Raw genomic sequence first — 18,144 nt, forward strand, 5'->3', positions numbered from 1 at the left:
CCTCAATATAGGTGCGAAATACCTTGACCACCCTCTCGAATATAAATAACAATTGGTGAACATCGGTCGCAAATCAAAGCAGACGGTTTTCTACTCGGTCATCGAAAGAAGTGGGAACGAATAAAAATCTACTCGGAATTTCGCAGGGTCGAATAAAAATATATTTCTGGACAAGATTTATTGTGATATAAAGATCGTTCGTAAACATTGCATTTTATTAAATTATTGCCTTTACAAATGAATCTGGAAGAAAAGACATTGTCATTATTGCAAATTGAGATCTCACGCTTGGGAATACTTTTAATCTCGATAAAGGTCCGATTGGTATTAATCATAATTTCAACCAATTATTTCGAATAATGTGAAGCGGAAGCGATTAGAAAGGACCTTCAGAGGAATCGTACCAGAAACAATCGCAATTGTTGGACGGCAGTTGACAGCACTGCCGGAAATCAAGGCGAGCGACGAAGTTGATTGCTCGGCCGGACTCGATCAAGATTGTCCTCAGCATCCGCGCATTAATCAGCGTCGCGAACTACAACTACTTCCAGAGTAGGGTAGGGAAGGAGGCGAAGGAAAGACGGGAAGAGGTGACGTGACACGACCGTGGCGCGAGTTCATGAGCGCGCGTCGCAGAAAAATTCGAGACGAGCCGAGAGAAGATCCTCTATTCTTGGCTCGCGAGTGTCCACCACCATTCACGAGCGAGGGCCTTCGCGCCATCAATGAACAAGCAACCGGTCCTTCTCTTCCGGGCTCTCTCCTTCATCGCCTCGCTCCCCCTCGGCCCCCCTTTCCCCCTGCCTCCTCTCCCACTGTGTCTGTCTGTCTGTCTGTCGTTCCTTTCCGGTTACCGCGTTTTTCGGTCTCTCGCTCTTTTTTTTTTTTTTTTTCGTTCTCTCGGAGGAAGAGAGAAAAAAGGACTTTATTAATTTATGACAAGACGGATGAGACGATCCTGTCGTTTCCTCGTCGAGATATTTTACGTAACCCATCTAAGAGACGAAAGGAAAAAAAAAGAGAACGCTTGCGAATAGACAAACATACGTCATTATGCTCGTAATCTGAGAGACGTTTCGCGGAGATCGAATGATTCTCGAGTGGCGACTATAAAAAAAAATCAGGTGCCTCTGTTTCTTCCGAATGATCGCGCGATGACGTGGTCGCGATTTTTAGTTGTCCGGCGATATGACGTGACCTCGAGACAAGGTTTAAATTTTTTTTGACACGCTAGTAACACCCTGATTACTCGAGCAGGTGCGAATGGGAAGATACAATCCGGCAGAATCGCAACAACGCAACAACGCGTCGTCTTCGCGGTAATAAAACGGTAAAAGGAATTCGCGACGATGTATTGGTATGACGGAAGAGAGAGAAGCAAGAGTTATATAAAAATGGATTAAAATTTTTCAAGACACGTAAAATGTACCGGTATGCTTCACAATATGACAACATGAACCGATAAAGCTAATTAAACCGCAGTTTTATTTTGTTAACGCGCGGAAAAACAAAGGTATCTCGTATACAAAGATAAATTAAAATGGATAGATAATTTATAACATCGCGCATGGCAAAAACGTGTGCGAAAAACCTTTACGATTTACATGATATAAAAATTGTTATATATTTAACGAAAACTGAGACGCGGAATTTACATATAGAGAGCGTAAATTTCGATATATAATATATTATACGTGGAAATAAAAATGGTGACGTTAACGTTGATCTTTGCGTTGAATGCATCATTATTATAGAGTAAGCTATTATATTTAATAAAGCAAAAACGCCTTTTCAACGCGTATAATAAAGGCATTTTTAAAACGATCAATATATCAGCAAGGAAAGTGCATAAAAAATATGTATGAATAGAATAATAATAGTGCATGATCCAACATGAAAAGAATCAACAATTTATTTAAAAAAATCAAGACAGGATTTAACACGACTTTAAGGACGATTGAATAACGGATATCCTTGAGTATCACGTTCGACAAGGTGTCAAGATGATTAAACGATCGAATTCTTCGACATCAGTTCGATAAACGTGATTAATGATTTATATGTGCACTTTGCATCCTATTCGATATAAGTATTAAACCGATCGAACGTCTGTACTTTTCTAAATCTCTTCTTGAATACGCCTTGAATATCTTGACAAATTTTGATCATCCATTCAACATATGATATACGCATTACTTTATCACCTGCTACGTTCGTGCAGTTATTTTTTCCTCTTTTCTTTTCATCAGTATAATATCTTAAACCCGTTGTAAATGTACATTGAGGAAGGTCGAGAAAATTTTAAACCAAAGGTACCTATATATTTTATTTATATTCTCCTCGCCTCCGTGCTCTGTTTTTCCTATATAATCTTGACTATTTTAATTCTGTATAATTATCTCGTTATTTTGATTGTAATTCTGAGAAATATTAAATAATAAAAAGAGAGAATATTAAATTAATGATATATGCAATTTACGTTGAAATGAGAGGAATGCTCAGGTATCGGGAATCGCGCGTCGATACGGAATTTCAAATAGCCACGTGCGCGAGATATATTATGCATCGTCATACATTTTCTTATGCCAAGGCCCGCCCCTCGGAATACCTGAATCGAGTCCGACAGGAAATGCCCGCGCGATGGACATCGAGTGGCCTCTCTTGTCCCACCTAAGTCAACAAGCGGACGCGACTCGGTATTTTACTGTCGCGGCATTACGAGTGTGAGAGTGTCGCGTGAACACACGCACGCAGGTGCACGCTTGCAGATGAACACCTCTCGTCGGACGAGAGATGCGTGCATACCACTAGCGAACGTCGTTCGCGAATGTGCGGTCGCCATTGGGAAAGTCCTGCGAAAGGATCGAAAGCCGGAAACGTAATTTTCATATAGCAACTATCATGATGTTAAAATCTTCGTCGACAAGTTCGATATAGTTCGCTCTCGTCACGAAAATCCCGTGCTAACTGTAACTTTTCTTGCATTCGGTGTAATTAATTAAGAATTATGATTATTTAATATCACGTATAATAACACAAAGATGTCGGCGAATTAATAAGTTGAATTAAATACTTATGATTGAGATAAAAATAAAAATGCTTTCATATACATAAATTAAAAGCAATCTCTTTCGCTCATATTATACAATTTATTTAGCGAATAGTGCATCTATCAAAATTGTATGCTTTTGCCTGAAATATTTAAAGTTTAATAAATATTTTTTGCAAATTAAAATAATTAAATCCACAGTGCAGAAACATGAAATAAGTATGTAATTTGAGTTAGAAATCGGCCACGTATATACTTCGAGAATCAGCAATTTATGAATTCGGTACTAATTATCCTGCGCGACGAGAGACATAAATCCTTTGCTCTTTCGTTGAATATATGCAAAAACATGCTCGCAATATGTACGAAGCGTTATTTGAGAGGGAAGGCCATTTTGTTCCTGAGAGAATATTGACAGAGAACTCGTGTCGGGATTCGCGCGCGGCAAACTTTACACGATTTTGCGAACTTGCACGTCTCACGCGTTGCACAATTCCTGTTACCAGATATATTACGTCCTAGTCTAACTTCGAAACATCCTTGCAAGTACTCGCGAAGTTGGAGACCATGCATAAATTTTAAATAGATATTAATACACTGCTGTCCTCAATTTACTGAAATTCAGAAATGTTCAATGTTTGCATAATCCGGAGTAGCGTATTTTCGCTGCAAAAAAAAAAACTAATATCATTTCGAACTGATATTTGCGAATAATCAAAATATTCATACTCTTGAATAAGGCGCATTCAAGACACCATAAGTTATAATGTCATCATAAAATCGCTAATAATAGCACGTCGGTCAAGAATGCGTTAGCATACTCATAAAAGAGGCCATAGAGGCAGAAGCGGTCTAACAGACAGACGGGTGAAAACTTTCCTAGTAAAGACAAATCTCTATGAACGAGTCGTGTCGCGAAACGTGAATTCCGGTCGTGTGATCTCTCCGGAGAGGATTCAGCACAGATCCTCCCAGCGCGACGCAAATATTCATAAATTATCGGGACCAGGTATTGCGCGGTAACGCGGAAACCCGCCTTCATTTTTTCCAAGTGTGTAGCTTAATTAGCAATAAAACTTCCGCGTACACACCACTTCCTAGTACGTCGCTCATCAGACGGCGCGTTTTTTCGCGGCCGTCTTCTTCTCCGAGGAAGCTTTTCTCGTGGCGTGGAACGGAACCCCGGCTGACCCGGTCAAACGACCTTATAGCAGGAGAAAATCTTACGATCGATATACTCGCGTGTTTATTGCTGAACTTTTAAGAAAATTTATTGTCAAGCGTTTTCGACGTCCTCGAGAGACGGGAATCGCATCATTCTTCCACGAAGCATCGGCGTCGCGTCGCGTCGGTGTGAAACTATCGGGAAGACAGTTTTTTTTTTTCGCGTAGTATATCAAGACGGACAAATTTATTGCTAGATAAATAACATTGCGCGTACGATAATGCGCGTTTACGCGCGCATGTGTAATAATATTATAACGCGCGCTTTCGTATATAGCGGCGCAACCAAGAAATGTTGAAAGACATGCGCGAGGCGAAAGTAATCGAATACCATCTCGAGTTTGGAACGGTATATATGTATGTATACCCGCGTGAAAGATGGGAGATCGATGAGCATGTGTGAAGGGATTTAATGAACAGCGTTATATTCAGGTATATATAATATTCTTTATTTCACGTCGCACACTCTCGACTCTCGGACATTTAAACGACGCCCGAGAAGTCGTGGCTGCCGCATCTTCTATCTGCATCTCTTTCTTCAATCTTTTTTCTTTTTGTACTTGAGCGCAATTGACGATCGGCACGATCAAGGCGTTTTTCGGAATAGCTCTACCGCGCTTGGGGTGTTTATTCGAAAAAAACAGAGACTTTCCAAAAATATTACGTTAAGTTACGTTAAGAGTACTTGAAATTCACGCGTAGAATCACAATCTCTCTATTCGGTGCCCAAAACGATCTTGTTCGATTCATCGCATCGAACTCATTTCGCCAATTTTCTTTTAGCGAACGAGCGCGTATGTCGCTCGAACAGCAAAGTTCGGGCCTCGAACACTGCCGAATGATCGATTCATGGACGCAATAACACGCACGAAGCACTCACTGGCCATCGCCGAGCGTGGCGTCACGCTATACACAGCGAACAGTTATATATATATATATATATTTTTTTTTATCGCGTTAAACTAGCACCGTTTTTTTATCGGCGCGCTTGTAAAGAAGGCATTGCTTGTAAGGCACAATCGTCTATTTCGACGTGTCACAAGTCTCGTCCTCGACTCGTGCTCCGTCGACGTGCACCTGCCGCCGGGATACGGCTGGGCAAAAGGGACTAATACCGAGCGGCTTGAGCAATTTTCATCGATCGGGCGATTACCGATCATTCCGCCGTTTATGCCGGCTGGCTACGCGCGCGCGGCCACCAACTTCTTGTTCTTCGGCATGTAGGCCGACCGCGCGCTCTCTCCCTCTCCTCTTCTCCCGCTTTTCCCTCGTGTCGTTCCAACGTAATCGTATTCGGCTACTTTTCTTCCCCACCCGACTGGATCGTCTTCTCGTTTCTTGTGCCAAGGCACCTTTGACACTTGGCCGTGCTTCTCGCTCGCCACGTTATTACGATGTAACTGTACCTTCTCTCACTCTCCCTCCGCACCTCGCGCGTTCTTCTCCATTCTCTTCTTCACCTCGCCTCACCTTTCTTTACCTTCTTCGTCTTCTTCGTTATTTTCCCACCCGTCTTCGTTTCTTCCTCTAAGCGTTTATTCCTTCCCTTTCGCCGGCAAGCTTCGATTTACCAGAATTTCCGTTTCTTCATCAGCAAGCATCAATGCCGATCAAGCGTTGCGTCGTTATTTTTTAACTCCGACATATCGACATCGACGACAATTCTTCGCGATCGAACCAAATTTCTATTGAGCACCTATTGAGCACCGTCTGATATCCGAGGTCATGTCTTCCGTGTGAGATCCAGGGGCGGTCCTGTGTCCTGCAGAAGCTCGTTGTCTTCGCTGTCGCTCGACTTCTCCTCTTCTTCCTCTTCCATACTACCAGCATCCATCTCGAGCACATCCGTCTGCGTGTCCTTCATACTGAGGTCCATCGGCTCTTCCTGCTCCGGTCCGAGGGATCGCAGAAACGCCAGGCTCTTGTCATACGCGATCTCCGTCGAGCCTCTCCTCAGACATCGATCTCGTTGGCTGGCAGTCGCGGTCGATTTCGCGACACTCTTGATTTTCTTCATTCCTCTTCGTCGGCGACGGGGTCGAACGCGGACTGATGTTCTCGCTGGACGAGGTCGACAGGCTTGCCACCATCTGCGGCGGGCTTATTTGATTCATGTAAGGTACCATGAAGCGTGCTTGCTGGAAGGGAAAGAACGGCGTGTTCAGCAGCTGCATGTGGGTGAGAGCCGGATGGAACAACGGCGGACCTCGCCACATGGGAAACCTCGAGACCTCAGGCCTGAGCATCTCGTGCGAAGCTCTGGGTAGATCGCCGGGCCTAAGAATCGCGTCCTGATTAGGCCTCGGTGGAATTTCCGGCGATCTCAGTTGTACCGGCATATCCGGCGGCCTGAGGGCGCCGTCCTCCCTCTTGGGCAACCGGTCCGGGTGATGATGGTGGTGCAAATGGTGATGGTAACTGTTCGCCGTGGTAGTCGCCGTGGTGACAATCCCGACGATGCTGCTGGCGCTGGTGTTACTCACGTTTTCGGTGTTGTTGTTATTGTTGTTGTTGTTGTTCGCAGCGTCCAACGAGCCGAAGGCTTTCTCGTACGCGGACTTTGGGTCCTTGATCAGACGGTTTTGCGCCTGGTGAGACTGCTCTTGCAACAGACAGTGTATCTTGAACCAATTGGAGCGCCGGCCGTAACGTGAGCCGGACTTAGACATGCCCACCATCAGACACTTCCGTAAGCGACACGCCTTGCAGGCGGTACGATTCTTCTTGTTGATCACGCAGACGCCGCCGTTCTTGCATTCGGATATGCTGCCCAGATTGTTATAGGTGCGCCCGAAGAAGGACTGTGCAACAGAAAGCGAAAGATGCGCACGTTGATGAATGGCAATCAATTTGCACTTTCGCTCGAATTACGTGTATCGGATGTGCGGAAAAATGCAATAAGAAAAAGAAATATTTAGCTATTTATTAATTAAAAGTTAAATATTCAGCTGTCGGAAAGTTTGCAAGCTATATGTGATGGAAGCGAACGCGCTCGTATGAGACATAATTAAGCACAGCTCGAACAACGAGCTGTTTCGACGCGTAAAGACTCTTAATTTAATGGTAAATTACCGAGAAGGGAAGAGAAGGGGGTGACCGATTTTTTAGCACCGGAATAAGAGTCTGATTTAAAAAAAGACAATCGCATCTGCGACCTATTACTCTTTGTCTCGGTACGATTCTATGCGATTTACGTAATTTCAGACATAAGTATCGTGTCGCGCGAGAAACGTAATAATCGCGAGTTGTCCTTTCCTTTTTCTTTCTTTTTTTTTCTTCATTTTATTACACAGAGAATAACGACACGGATGAATAGCCGTGGAAGAATGGCGGTGCGAAGATACTGACCTTGCAGCCTTCGCACGTGAAGGCTCCGAAGTGAAAACCCGCGGCCGGCTCTCCGCAAACTCTGCAGAGCTGATTCATCTGCAACAAAAAGATGCGATATGTGGTTACGCTCGGGACCCGAGAACGTTCAGAATGTGCCCGACGATCGCGCCTGATTTCCGTACAATGTCTGCCAATCACGAAAGGATTCTCGATCCCGGTCTAATGCACGCTCTCGAAACGCGAGATCAACGCGTAACAACGAGGAGCACTGTGATAGGGATGGCCATGATATATGTTGGAGCTTCCTATTTCAGGACAAAGCACTATTATAAAATCGTATTTGAAAAGGAACGTGAAAATTATTTTTAAAAATATGTATATGCTGAAGATGCATTGGCTCAAATTTTTGTTTAATACATTAATGCATTGTATTCTCTTTTCATTAATATATAAATATGATTAATTACGTTTGACAATAAGACATCAACTTGCTTGAGTACCAATTAATTATTAAACTTCTTGAATGCTATTTAAAAACTCATAAAATTTATCAAGTGTTTATCTGAACAAACATTATAATTTATGTAACATTATATTAGACTGTAAAAAAACTAGCATAAAAGTTTGTGATGCAACATTACCTATATATATGATAAAACAAATTGCAAAAAGATCTCTCTCTAATGGAATACTATTTTTCAAAGCATCATCACAACATTATATTATTCTCAAAATTGAAACTGATAAATCTGCATTGCTTTCTTGTTGTTTAGACATTCTAGCCTTATTAAATTCTAAAATTGAAAATAATTGGTTTATCGGAAAAAGGATTTATTTTCCTGATTTTTGTTTCCAATCAATTGCAATGTAAACTTATCCAATATCGAACATATCTCCGGATTTGATCTCTCAAGACTCTCGATTACGATCTCTCGTCAAATTGTGCGATCCGCAATCAGCGCGCGTACATCTGCTCTCCGTGTAGAGAGATGTAGAGGATCCTCGAAGGTGACGTCGCGCGGGAGAGAAAAAAAGGACCTTTTCTTGCCGTGTTCGCGCAAGGATCGGCGAGAAGAGGAAGGAGGGAGGGTTTCACTACGAGAAACGGCGTTCCTATTAAAACCTAGTTAGCCAGTCATTACCGGATTGCACAGCTCCGCCGCACATCCTCAGATGCGCGAGACGTTGCGAGAAAGGCGACGCGAAGATGAGATGAGAGGACCGCGCGCACACACACCTGCGTCTATATGTACATGTATATGTACGTGAACGTATGTGCTGGACGCGAGCAAAGAGAGCGTGAGGATGTGTGATTCGCGCAGGCTTCGATTCCCACACGAAAAGGGTGAACTAAGTTAACCGGCCGGCTCTTTCGTAACGAGACGAGAAATTGATCGCGCGCAAATTACGAGCGGGAATAATCCGGAGGATCGATCAACGCGCTCTCGATCCGCTATTCGAGCCTGCTAGGATTTTTCTTCTTTTCGCTCATCGTTCGGTCAGAGACAGAACGTCGGTTACTTCACGAACAATAATGATTTTTACAAGTATATTTTTCATACGCGTGTATATAACATTTTATATGCATACTCGGTTTACAGATGAGAGATATCTGCGTTTAATGGCGCTTTGCCATTTCGCACATATAATGTGGAATAAACGCGCGATTTGCGAGTTTATGCATCGAATGAATCGATCGGATTTAGACACCACGTGTTTATTGCGTACGGAATCGATTTGATTACAAAACGGTTATGCATATATGGTAAGATTTTCACATGATTACCTATAAATTGTGGGATACTTCGATAGTATATTACCGAGACGTATATTATCGTGTAAAATATATCAATAAACGCACTCACCGTGTAATATCGCGCGAATGTGAGAAGGCAAACGTTCGCTTTTTTCGTGTAAGGGGTGTAAAATTCACTCGAAAGGCCTCTATATATGTAAATATCGCAGACGAAACGTATTTTTCGCGATTTTTGCGAACGCTCTAACAAAGTTTACCTACAGCGACGCGCGAGGTATTCGAAAACTACTTTCGATCTCATTAATCTAGGAACGTATGCACGGACTGATGATTTCTCGCGGAAATGATGGCGGTCGACGTGTGTAAGCCTCTCGGTAGGAGGCAAAAAAGGTTAAACGTCCAACAGATGACGCGGCTATGTCACCTCGGTTCTAATCCCCGCGGCCACAGACCACCGCGCATCGACGATGCTAGCTAAATAACGCGTTGCTCCCGCGGTCGTGCTGCATCTCGCACGATTTACGGATAATCTACATCGCTACACATCGGTATGAATCCTTTCCATCGCCCACCCACGTCCCACGCGCGAGAGAATCGGCTCATTAAGCGTCGCCGCAAACGACATTCAATAACGAGCGGAGATAGCGTAATGTGTGCGATTTTTTTTTTAATACAGAAAACGAGTGACACGCTTCTCTTCTTGTTCAGGGTTTCCATCGTTCTCTATATTCCGTTATTCACCAGACGACCTGGTGCAATTTAGCAAAGATAATACGACCCATGTAAATACCAATCAACTGTCGAGCGCGACGAGAGAAAATTCGCGCGTGTTTTCAATCCGATCAGTTCACGAGAGACACCGTAATTTAATTGAATCCCAAGACCTCGTGATTAACATTAAATGTCACAGAAATACCATATTTGAATAATACAAAAATCGTAATTTAAATGCCACGTGACATACGAATCTCTCTTGTCTGAGACGATTAACTCTAAGCTGTTAATATATAAATATTTATTACATATTACGCAAGAGTGATTTTCACGGTTTCTCCAATATTATGATAAATATATCAATTAACAAAAAATATTATTTTAAATAATTTAAATTATAATTTATATTTTTTATTTATAAGTCTCTTTGATCAATTTTTAATGCGGGAAGACGGGAAACGAATTTTTGCAGATTACTAATAATTCGACAGATATATATTTATTTTATATTAAATGTAAAAAAAAAAAGGAAGAAACTCACCACGTCAGTGTTGGCCGCTGCCGAGGTGATTGTCGACGTAGGCGTCCACCACTCTGGGGTGGCGGAAGTCGTGTTGGCGATAATACCAACACCCGTCGCAACCGAGATGGATCCGCTCCCTATCAATCCTGCCGAGCCCGATAAATCGCCCACATCCATTCGACGTGCTTTAATCCCTCGGTGTCAGCCGTCTTGGCCTGTAACTCGACCTACTGTCTTTTCGTTTGACGTAGCGAGCCAACATTTTGCGCACTTTTTTCTCGTATCGTCGCACTTGTCACTGCGAAACGTACACGCGACGCATAATTTCCAGCCTGATAAGAAAGAAAAAAATGCAAATAATTTTTGAGAAAAAAATCATAAACTTCCAATAGTTGTTTTATATGTTACAGAATTAATAATTAATAATTACTCTCTAATTGACGAGTCTTTGAATATTTTTTGTCTCTCGTCGTTATATATTATAAATATACATAATTATATAATATTTTCATTTAAATTCGGCGATTTGATTCGCTAACAAGACACTACATAACTCAAGATATTTATGTCGAGCACACATAGATACCGTCTTTCCGCAACAAAAATACTAATTAAAATAATGAAAAAAAAAAAATATACTAACCGATATCTTTCCTACTATTAAAGCGACATTTTGAGGATGAATAAATGTATGAAGCATATAATAATTATTTCAGAATACGAGCGGCGGATCGCAGAGCACGAAAGAGCACGAGAGAACGCAGTCCTCTTCCCGAAATCGCGATCGGCGGATGCGAGGCCCTTCAGGTATGTATCGTTCGAGATAACATGTCGTGTTTACAACGATGTAACGCCATTACCATGTTAACGCAGCCCGCCCTGCGAGAGACGCATAAATACGAGAGCTAATTACAGAGGCTGCCACGTATTAATTTTCGCCCTGCGCACCATGTGGGATTTTAACCGACGTGTGTAAACGTGTAGATGCTTCTGCGTATGTGTGTGTGCGTGTGTTATGTGATTACCGAGATTTAATTTCAATTTATCGAGGATAAACTTACGTTAGCTCGAAGCAAATTCAAAACGGAACTGCGAATGTTATAAATATACGAGGAAATCAATATTCGTACGAATTATAAAGTAATTAGAAAAATAAATCTCATCTACATGTAATTAGCGCGAAGAACGATGTATGAAATAATGATCTGCAGAGCTTAGAGAATTAGACCAGTTTCGAGATTGCGATTTGAAAGTAAATGTTAATTGAGGATACCGAGATTTTCTTAGTTAGCCAATCGCAAAGCCACGATTAAGAACGCAGTAATTGGTGCCGCAGTGAGTTAATCTACTCGATCACGTATTATACATACTTGCAACATGATCGCGTTATATGCCTCGAATCTATAGCAACAGAGATTATAGATTTTAAATATTCATGAATTATAATTGAAGCAGATTTGATTGCGTTAAATGCCACGAATTTATGGTGGCATGATTATAATGCACAAGTTGTAACATGTTACGATATTGGAGAGTTGTGGAGCAGCGTGTATCAAGGAGAACTGGTACATTTCAGTCTGAAATATTAATGAATATCAGCAAAAACGAGCGCAAAATCCATAATTAATAAAGCTTTATTCGCTAAAATTCTTTAATTATCGATTTATATTAATTCGAGGCCGAAACGTGAACTATAATATATCCGAAACTATAAAAATGCTTTTCGTCTTTTAATAATAATTTATAGCAAGTGCAACTATTATAACACATCGCTGTAATTCTGTTCAAAGTAAATATCTCCACGAAATATTATACTTTATATTTAGGACGTAATCAGTATTCAATTGATATTTCACTACCGAGGAATTTTCCTGATTATATAACTCATTATTATAGTTTATAACACTGGATTACACTCTACGTGATTTCTAAGGATAAATATTATCTGAAATAAAAAAACGATACGATTCTTATTCACGCGACCATCAAAAAATGATCGCAAATGATCATTTTTGTCGCACGCGAGCGCGTTTTGCTTTTGCAGACGTATATGTAATATTAAAATCGACATAATCTGCCGTCTTCGCGACAAAAAGAAGAGATGATGCCGCCGCGGCCACCGATAAATTTTATTGCGCACCATCTCTCTTTGCCGACTAATGACAAATTAATTAAGAGCCGCGAAAGACCGGTTCCACCTGAATATCTCCGCCATGCTTTGGCTCTTCCGATAAATCCTTGTTTTCACGGATTAACGCGCGCGGTATATCGCAATTGTAACGCACGTGATGAACATACACGTTCCCCGAAGTTACGACGACAAATGACGACTGGCCGTCGATGTAATCAGGGTTTTTCCTATTTGCGTTTTTCGAGCTGCGTCTAACGAGCATATATTTCATTAGCCGATGCCGAAGGACGCCGCGTTCGCTCTTAAAACTATTATCAGCGCACCGTCATCGCTGATATGTTTCATTACGCGACGTAAGGATTCCACGTCTCCGGTATTTACGCGGATCGCGACGTCGAAGATCCTCGGTCCTTGAAGAATCGAGAGGAGACTCGTTTCTTTCCTTGTACAACAAGAACGCGAACACGGCGCGTTCGTCTCGCTTAATAAATAACTGCGCGAATATATAGTTCCATTATGAACCTCTCTAGGATCTTGTAATATCGATTGTGAACTTAATTTGTGAAAATAATTAGGGTATTCAAGTGTAATTAGCCGTCACGAGAAATAATGGTACCGCGCGTAGGTAGTTAAATTAAATCGTTGTCGCCATAATATAATTTATTCCCCGTGACGACGAACGACACGAGATTTGACATTTGACGCTCAAGAACAATGTTTCGATCGCGTCGCATTATTAAAGCATATTAACCGCATTCCATCGCGGATCCAAAGTTCGTTCGATCAGAATCGAGTCTTGAATTAATTATCGGCTCCGATATGAGAAAAAATATCCGATCGACCTTTTCGAACCTCCGAAATATTCTATCCACTAAACGGCCGTGATATCCAATATATCAATCCCCGCGAAAGTTTGCGCGGTAATTTATTGAAATGTCTAACGAAATACACGCGTGCTTATTTAGTTTCGATAGCGATAACGATTTTTCAAATATAGCCTCCCGCCGTTGATTTCGTCATTGCTCTAATTCTCGTTTCTTCTATCGATAGATTCCTCTCACCTTGCGAAAGCCACTCCTCTCTATCTCGATATATATTAATAATTCGATATTGTCCGGCAATATTTTTTTCTCTCACAGATCTTCTGACAGATGATCGCGCGATCGGCTGCCTCTAACTCGTCTTCGCAATAATAATGATTGAAAGGTGAAACACACGTCGCGTCAAAAGCATCACCCGTGTATATTATAATATATACGCGCGTCTCGCTCTTTTCTTTTTCTTTTTTCTTTTTTACTCTTGTTCTCCTTTTCGGGCGGACGCGCGAACATCTCGATCGCTGCCAAGCTGTGGCAGTCAATGAGTGACGAGCGGACTGCACCTTTAATGAACCGGTTGTGAGCGGCACGTCACACGGATATCATCGGCTGCAGACAGTTGAAATTGTTGCGCCTCCTCTCCTCTCTCTAAGTCGTGACAAATTAATCACAACCGTCCGAATCGATTTTTCGTGTAACGGCACCGGCTGCCGAATTGTTCGCGAACGCGGAGATTACATCAATCGAATTCCATTTGCGAATTTCAGGTCAAATACAACGTGCCGGTATATTGTGAATCTCTAATTATACACCTCGCGTGTAGCGCAAGTTTCCGCTTTAAAAGTTTCAAGTCTAAAGTATCGAGCTAAATTACTGTTAATTTCTGACACTTGACTTGTTGTTACGCAAACGTAACTCGATTTCATTTACAAGGGATTAATCGAGCATCTCCACGTCTAGCATAGTGAAAGGTTTTTCTCACGAGAGATATTGTTACGTTATTTATTAAATTGACTCGAGAGATGATTAAGAGAGATCGCGCTATGACACTATATGTTTGAAACTCGTTATGAGAGGGTAATGTCACGAATCTCAACTGCTGTTCGATAAATGTGAGAAAAACGAAGGACACGGCGTTCACATTATGTCAGAAAATTATGTTATAAATAATCGAATGGAGAGATAAGTTTGATTAATTTTGCGTGGCACGCCTAAAGTCTTTGCCGGCGGGATTATATCGAATGTCAGTGGAAATTTCATCGTATCGAACAATCAACTGAGATAAACCAACGTAATACGCAAATAAGGAAAGAGCTATTGAGTTTTAGCAAGAAGTCATTATGTTTGCTGTTAACATTTAGAAATTGCGGGAAAGGCGGTATCGTTTTCAAATATTAAAAAATATTATATATAAATGAATAAAAAAATTAAAATGAAATAATATATATCAAAATTTTTTAAACATTGTATTACCTACTATTGCTTTCATAATCGTTAGCGAATATATTATAGTAATAGTGTGAATAGACAAGAGTTTTAATCATAGATTTGCACAATGAGAAATTGCAGTTACCTGTTTCTTCAGAAAAATATCATTATTGGAGAATAGATAGAAAATATATCACATATAATAAGATATACAAATCTTTCACATAAGATTTTTCATTTCGCTCTTTTCCTCAAGGATATATATATGATAGACGTATGAATTAAAAAATGTGAGAATGAATATATTTGAGGCACAGAAATAATTTTGATGAATTTTATTAAGAGATGATTCTTTTCTGGGAAAAGGATAAAGGAATTTTTTTCTGAAGGCTGCCTATGATTCCGACACTCATAAATTTAAAAACACGACTGTATGTGTGTGAATGTGAAAAATATGTATGCGATACATACCTGTCCAAAATTCTCCACTGATATTTTCCTTTTAATCCTCTTCTTCTTAAAAGGCACACACTCCTGAATATAAATCCTCCAGTCAGTTTTTAACACTTTCGCGCCTTCAAGCGCGTCAGTCCGCCGCGACAATACTCATTATCAGTCGTTTGCTCTTTCCCAACATAGAAAACACATCGACACGCACGTTCTTCATCTGTACACTGTATATTATTAAACGGTGCGCGATCGTTTCCGTCGTGGTAGCGTCATTATTCCAAACTGATGATGTTGCACTCGCGTGGAGAAGATATCCTCTGACAGAGAAAAATTGCGATCATCTGTCAAGAAGGATCATAGTACATTATCGTCGCGCGGAAAGAGAGATCACCGACCGATATCACAAAAATCGAATGTCTATCGAATCTTTTTTGTAGGATCACTATGCTGTCGAACCCTTCAGAACATACGCTGGAGAATCACACCGATCGCGTGCTCGCTCGCGCTCGAAACTACGTCGCGCGACTTTTCGACGATTTCCACGCGCGTCACAAGTTGAACGAAAAAAAATAGAAAAGAAAAGAGACGAATAAACTGGATGGGAGGAACACAGGAGGAAACGCGCGGAATGATTCGGGGACGAAGAAGAAGAGGATCGGCGTCGTGGATGGCTGGCTGGACCGCCGGCCGGCTCGGGGCGTGCGCTCGTGTAGCACGTGGCCGCCAGACTGAGTATCCCCCAGTATCCCCTACCTTAGGCACCTTCGTCAATCCGTTTGTCCGTCTCATCCTTATCTCACCTGGCCAGCTGAGAAAGACTACCGCGGCCTTCTTGCGGGCTCGCCGTCTCTGTCGCGCTACGTCGATCTCATCTCTCTCACGCTCATCTCTATCCCGCTTCGTCTCTCGCTTCTGCTTCTCTTTCATCCGTCTCTCTTCCCTCCCCTCTCTTTCTTTTTCTCCCCCCACTCTATCTCTCGAACGCAGCATCCGTCTCTGAAGCACACGGTGGAGGCAACACGGTACAGCTGTTTCCCTCTCGCTCGTTCCTCTCTCCGTCATTCCAGCTGTTCGTTTCGTACTTTGTCTCGCGCCGGATAGTCGCCTTGCGTTCATCTCTCTTCACCACCATCCAGTTACAACCTGATCCTCTCGCGAGGAGCCGCGATTCTCTCGCGACCGAAGAGACGACAAACGTATGCGCGCTTCCCTCTCTTCCTCTAATCTCATACACAGCCCTTCTTTTGCACGAACCAGCGGTATCTTATATGCAGATTCGCGATAGAGAATTTTATTTTGCTTTCTGTAATGTCGCGGTTCCGGTGGAAAATCGTAGAATCGCTCAATTTTTTAACCGCATGAGAGCATGACTTGTCGCGAATAAGAGAATCTTGTGTATAAAAATTAAGAAGCATCAATTAGAGATCGCGATGTATTAAAGTCGAAATAAATTTGTGTGTGTGAGACGAATTTGTAAAATTTTACATATTAATAGTATCATTAAATTGATATCTTCCAAAGAGATGATTTATTGGAAAACAAAGTGAAATTTGCAGCAAAAATAATTTTAATATTTAATAAATGTTAGCTGTCTTTATATATTAAACATAAAATTTAGTTATCACGCCTATAAATTGTAGCTATGATAGCTAGTATTTTTAGCCATATCATTTCTCCAATAAACTAAAAAATATTAGTTACTAGCTAAATTAAGCTAAAATTTAAGTATGATAATAAAATTCAGGTTGCGATATAGAGATTGCTAAAATTTTGCTACGATAGCTAATTTTTTTCTCATGTGATGTCTCCATTTAATGTTCTATTAATTACTCACCTGTGATAATATTCAATGGTAATCGAGAACTCGATAATCATGAACGAGATTATAATCAAACATGAGATTATAATCAAATACGTGATTCTCTAAATGTTCTTAAAGTAATTTGTAAGTTGCGATGAAAAAATAATTATAGATATTAATTTTGTTTCAAGTAAAAAGCTTATACATATACACAGAAATTATATACATTCATATAAGATGTAATTAAATTTTAATTTCAGTATAATCGTGTAGATTCCATTTTTTAATTAGAACCTAAACTATATTAATTTTGTAATTATGTTATATTAATATTTTTTAATATTATCTTGAGATGTTAAAAGAATTATCTCGTCAATTCGTGCACTGAAAAAAATCTTGTTGCATTAACAATAATTCTGTTCGAAAATGGACGAAACAGAATTACTGGTTGAATCTACCAGAATTTTTGTTAATGCAACAAAATTTTTTCCAGTATGCCTAACTACACTGAAAAAATGTGTTAATTTGACTAAATTTTTTAATTAAATATTTTGTTAATTGAACATCTAAAAATATTTAATTAAATATATGTAACATATTAAAAATCTAATCAAACGTATATTTGATTTAAATACTAATATATGTTCAATTAACAAAATAGTAATTTAATTGAAAGATTCAGTCAAGTTAACAAATTTTTTTCAGTGCTGTATATGTTTCCCATTTTTTTATTTACTTCAATTTCAACAAATTTCAGATAAAATCGGACATTTACTTATTGTGCGAGTTTTTCGCAGCGAAATAATTGAACAAAGCTTAAATTAAGTCAAAGGAGAGTAAAGTTAGATGCAGGAATTGCGTTGACGCTGTAAAACATAGCGCACAGTGCAACGTTTAACGGTGATTCGCGTAACTTTAGC

At 40.7% G+C, this 18,144-nt stretch overlaps 2 protein-coding genes and 1 long non-coding RNA gene across 3 annotated transcripts in view; 1 reads left to right on the forward strand and 2 right to left on the reverse strand.

The window, feature by feature from the left end:
- The window catches only part of LOC114943591 (uncharacterized), a 424,129-nt gene that overhangs the window by 403,212 nt on the left and 2,773 nt on the right, over positions 1–18,144 (forward strand). Inside the window, exon 5 of the long non-coding RNA XR_003822052.2 lies at positions 11,313–11,403. This is a non-coding gene — a long non-coding RNA (uncharacterized LOC114943591). The remainder of the gene's footprint in view (positions 1–11,312; positions 11,404–18,144) is intronic.
- The window catches only part of LOC114943590 (uncharacterized), a 244,849-nt gene that overhangs the window by 225,022 nt on the left and 1,683 nt on the right, over positions 1–18,144 (reverse strand). The window lies entirely within an intron of this gene.
- Positions 4,667–16,870, reverse strand: LOC114943587 (uncharacterized). The gene is given in 5 exon segments (XM_029319233.2): positions 4,667–6,251; positions 6,253–7,074; positions 7,622–7,699; positions 10,615–10,928; positions 15,445–16,870. Coding segments are annotated over 4 exon segments (1,314 nt in total). The 5' UTR covers positions 10,774–10,928; positions 15,445–16,870; the 3' UTR covers positions 4,667–5,996.

This window comes from Nylanderia fulva, unplaced genomic scaffold (genome assembly GCF_048542155.1).
Source record: "Nylanderia fulva isolate GAGA-0341 unplaced genomic scaffold, ASM4854215v1 Scaffold10, whole genome shotgun sequence".
Taxonomy (NCBI): Eukaryota; Metazoa; Arthropoda; class Insecta; order Hymenoptera; family Formicidae; genus Nylanderia; species Nylanderia fulva.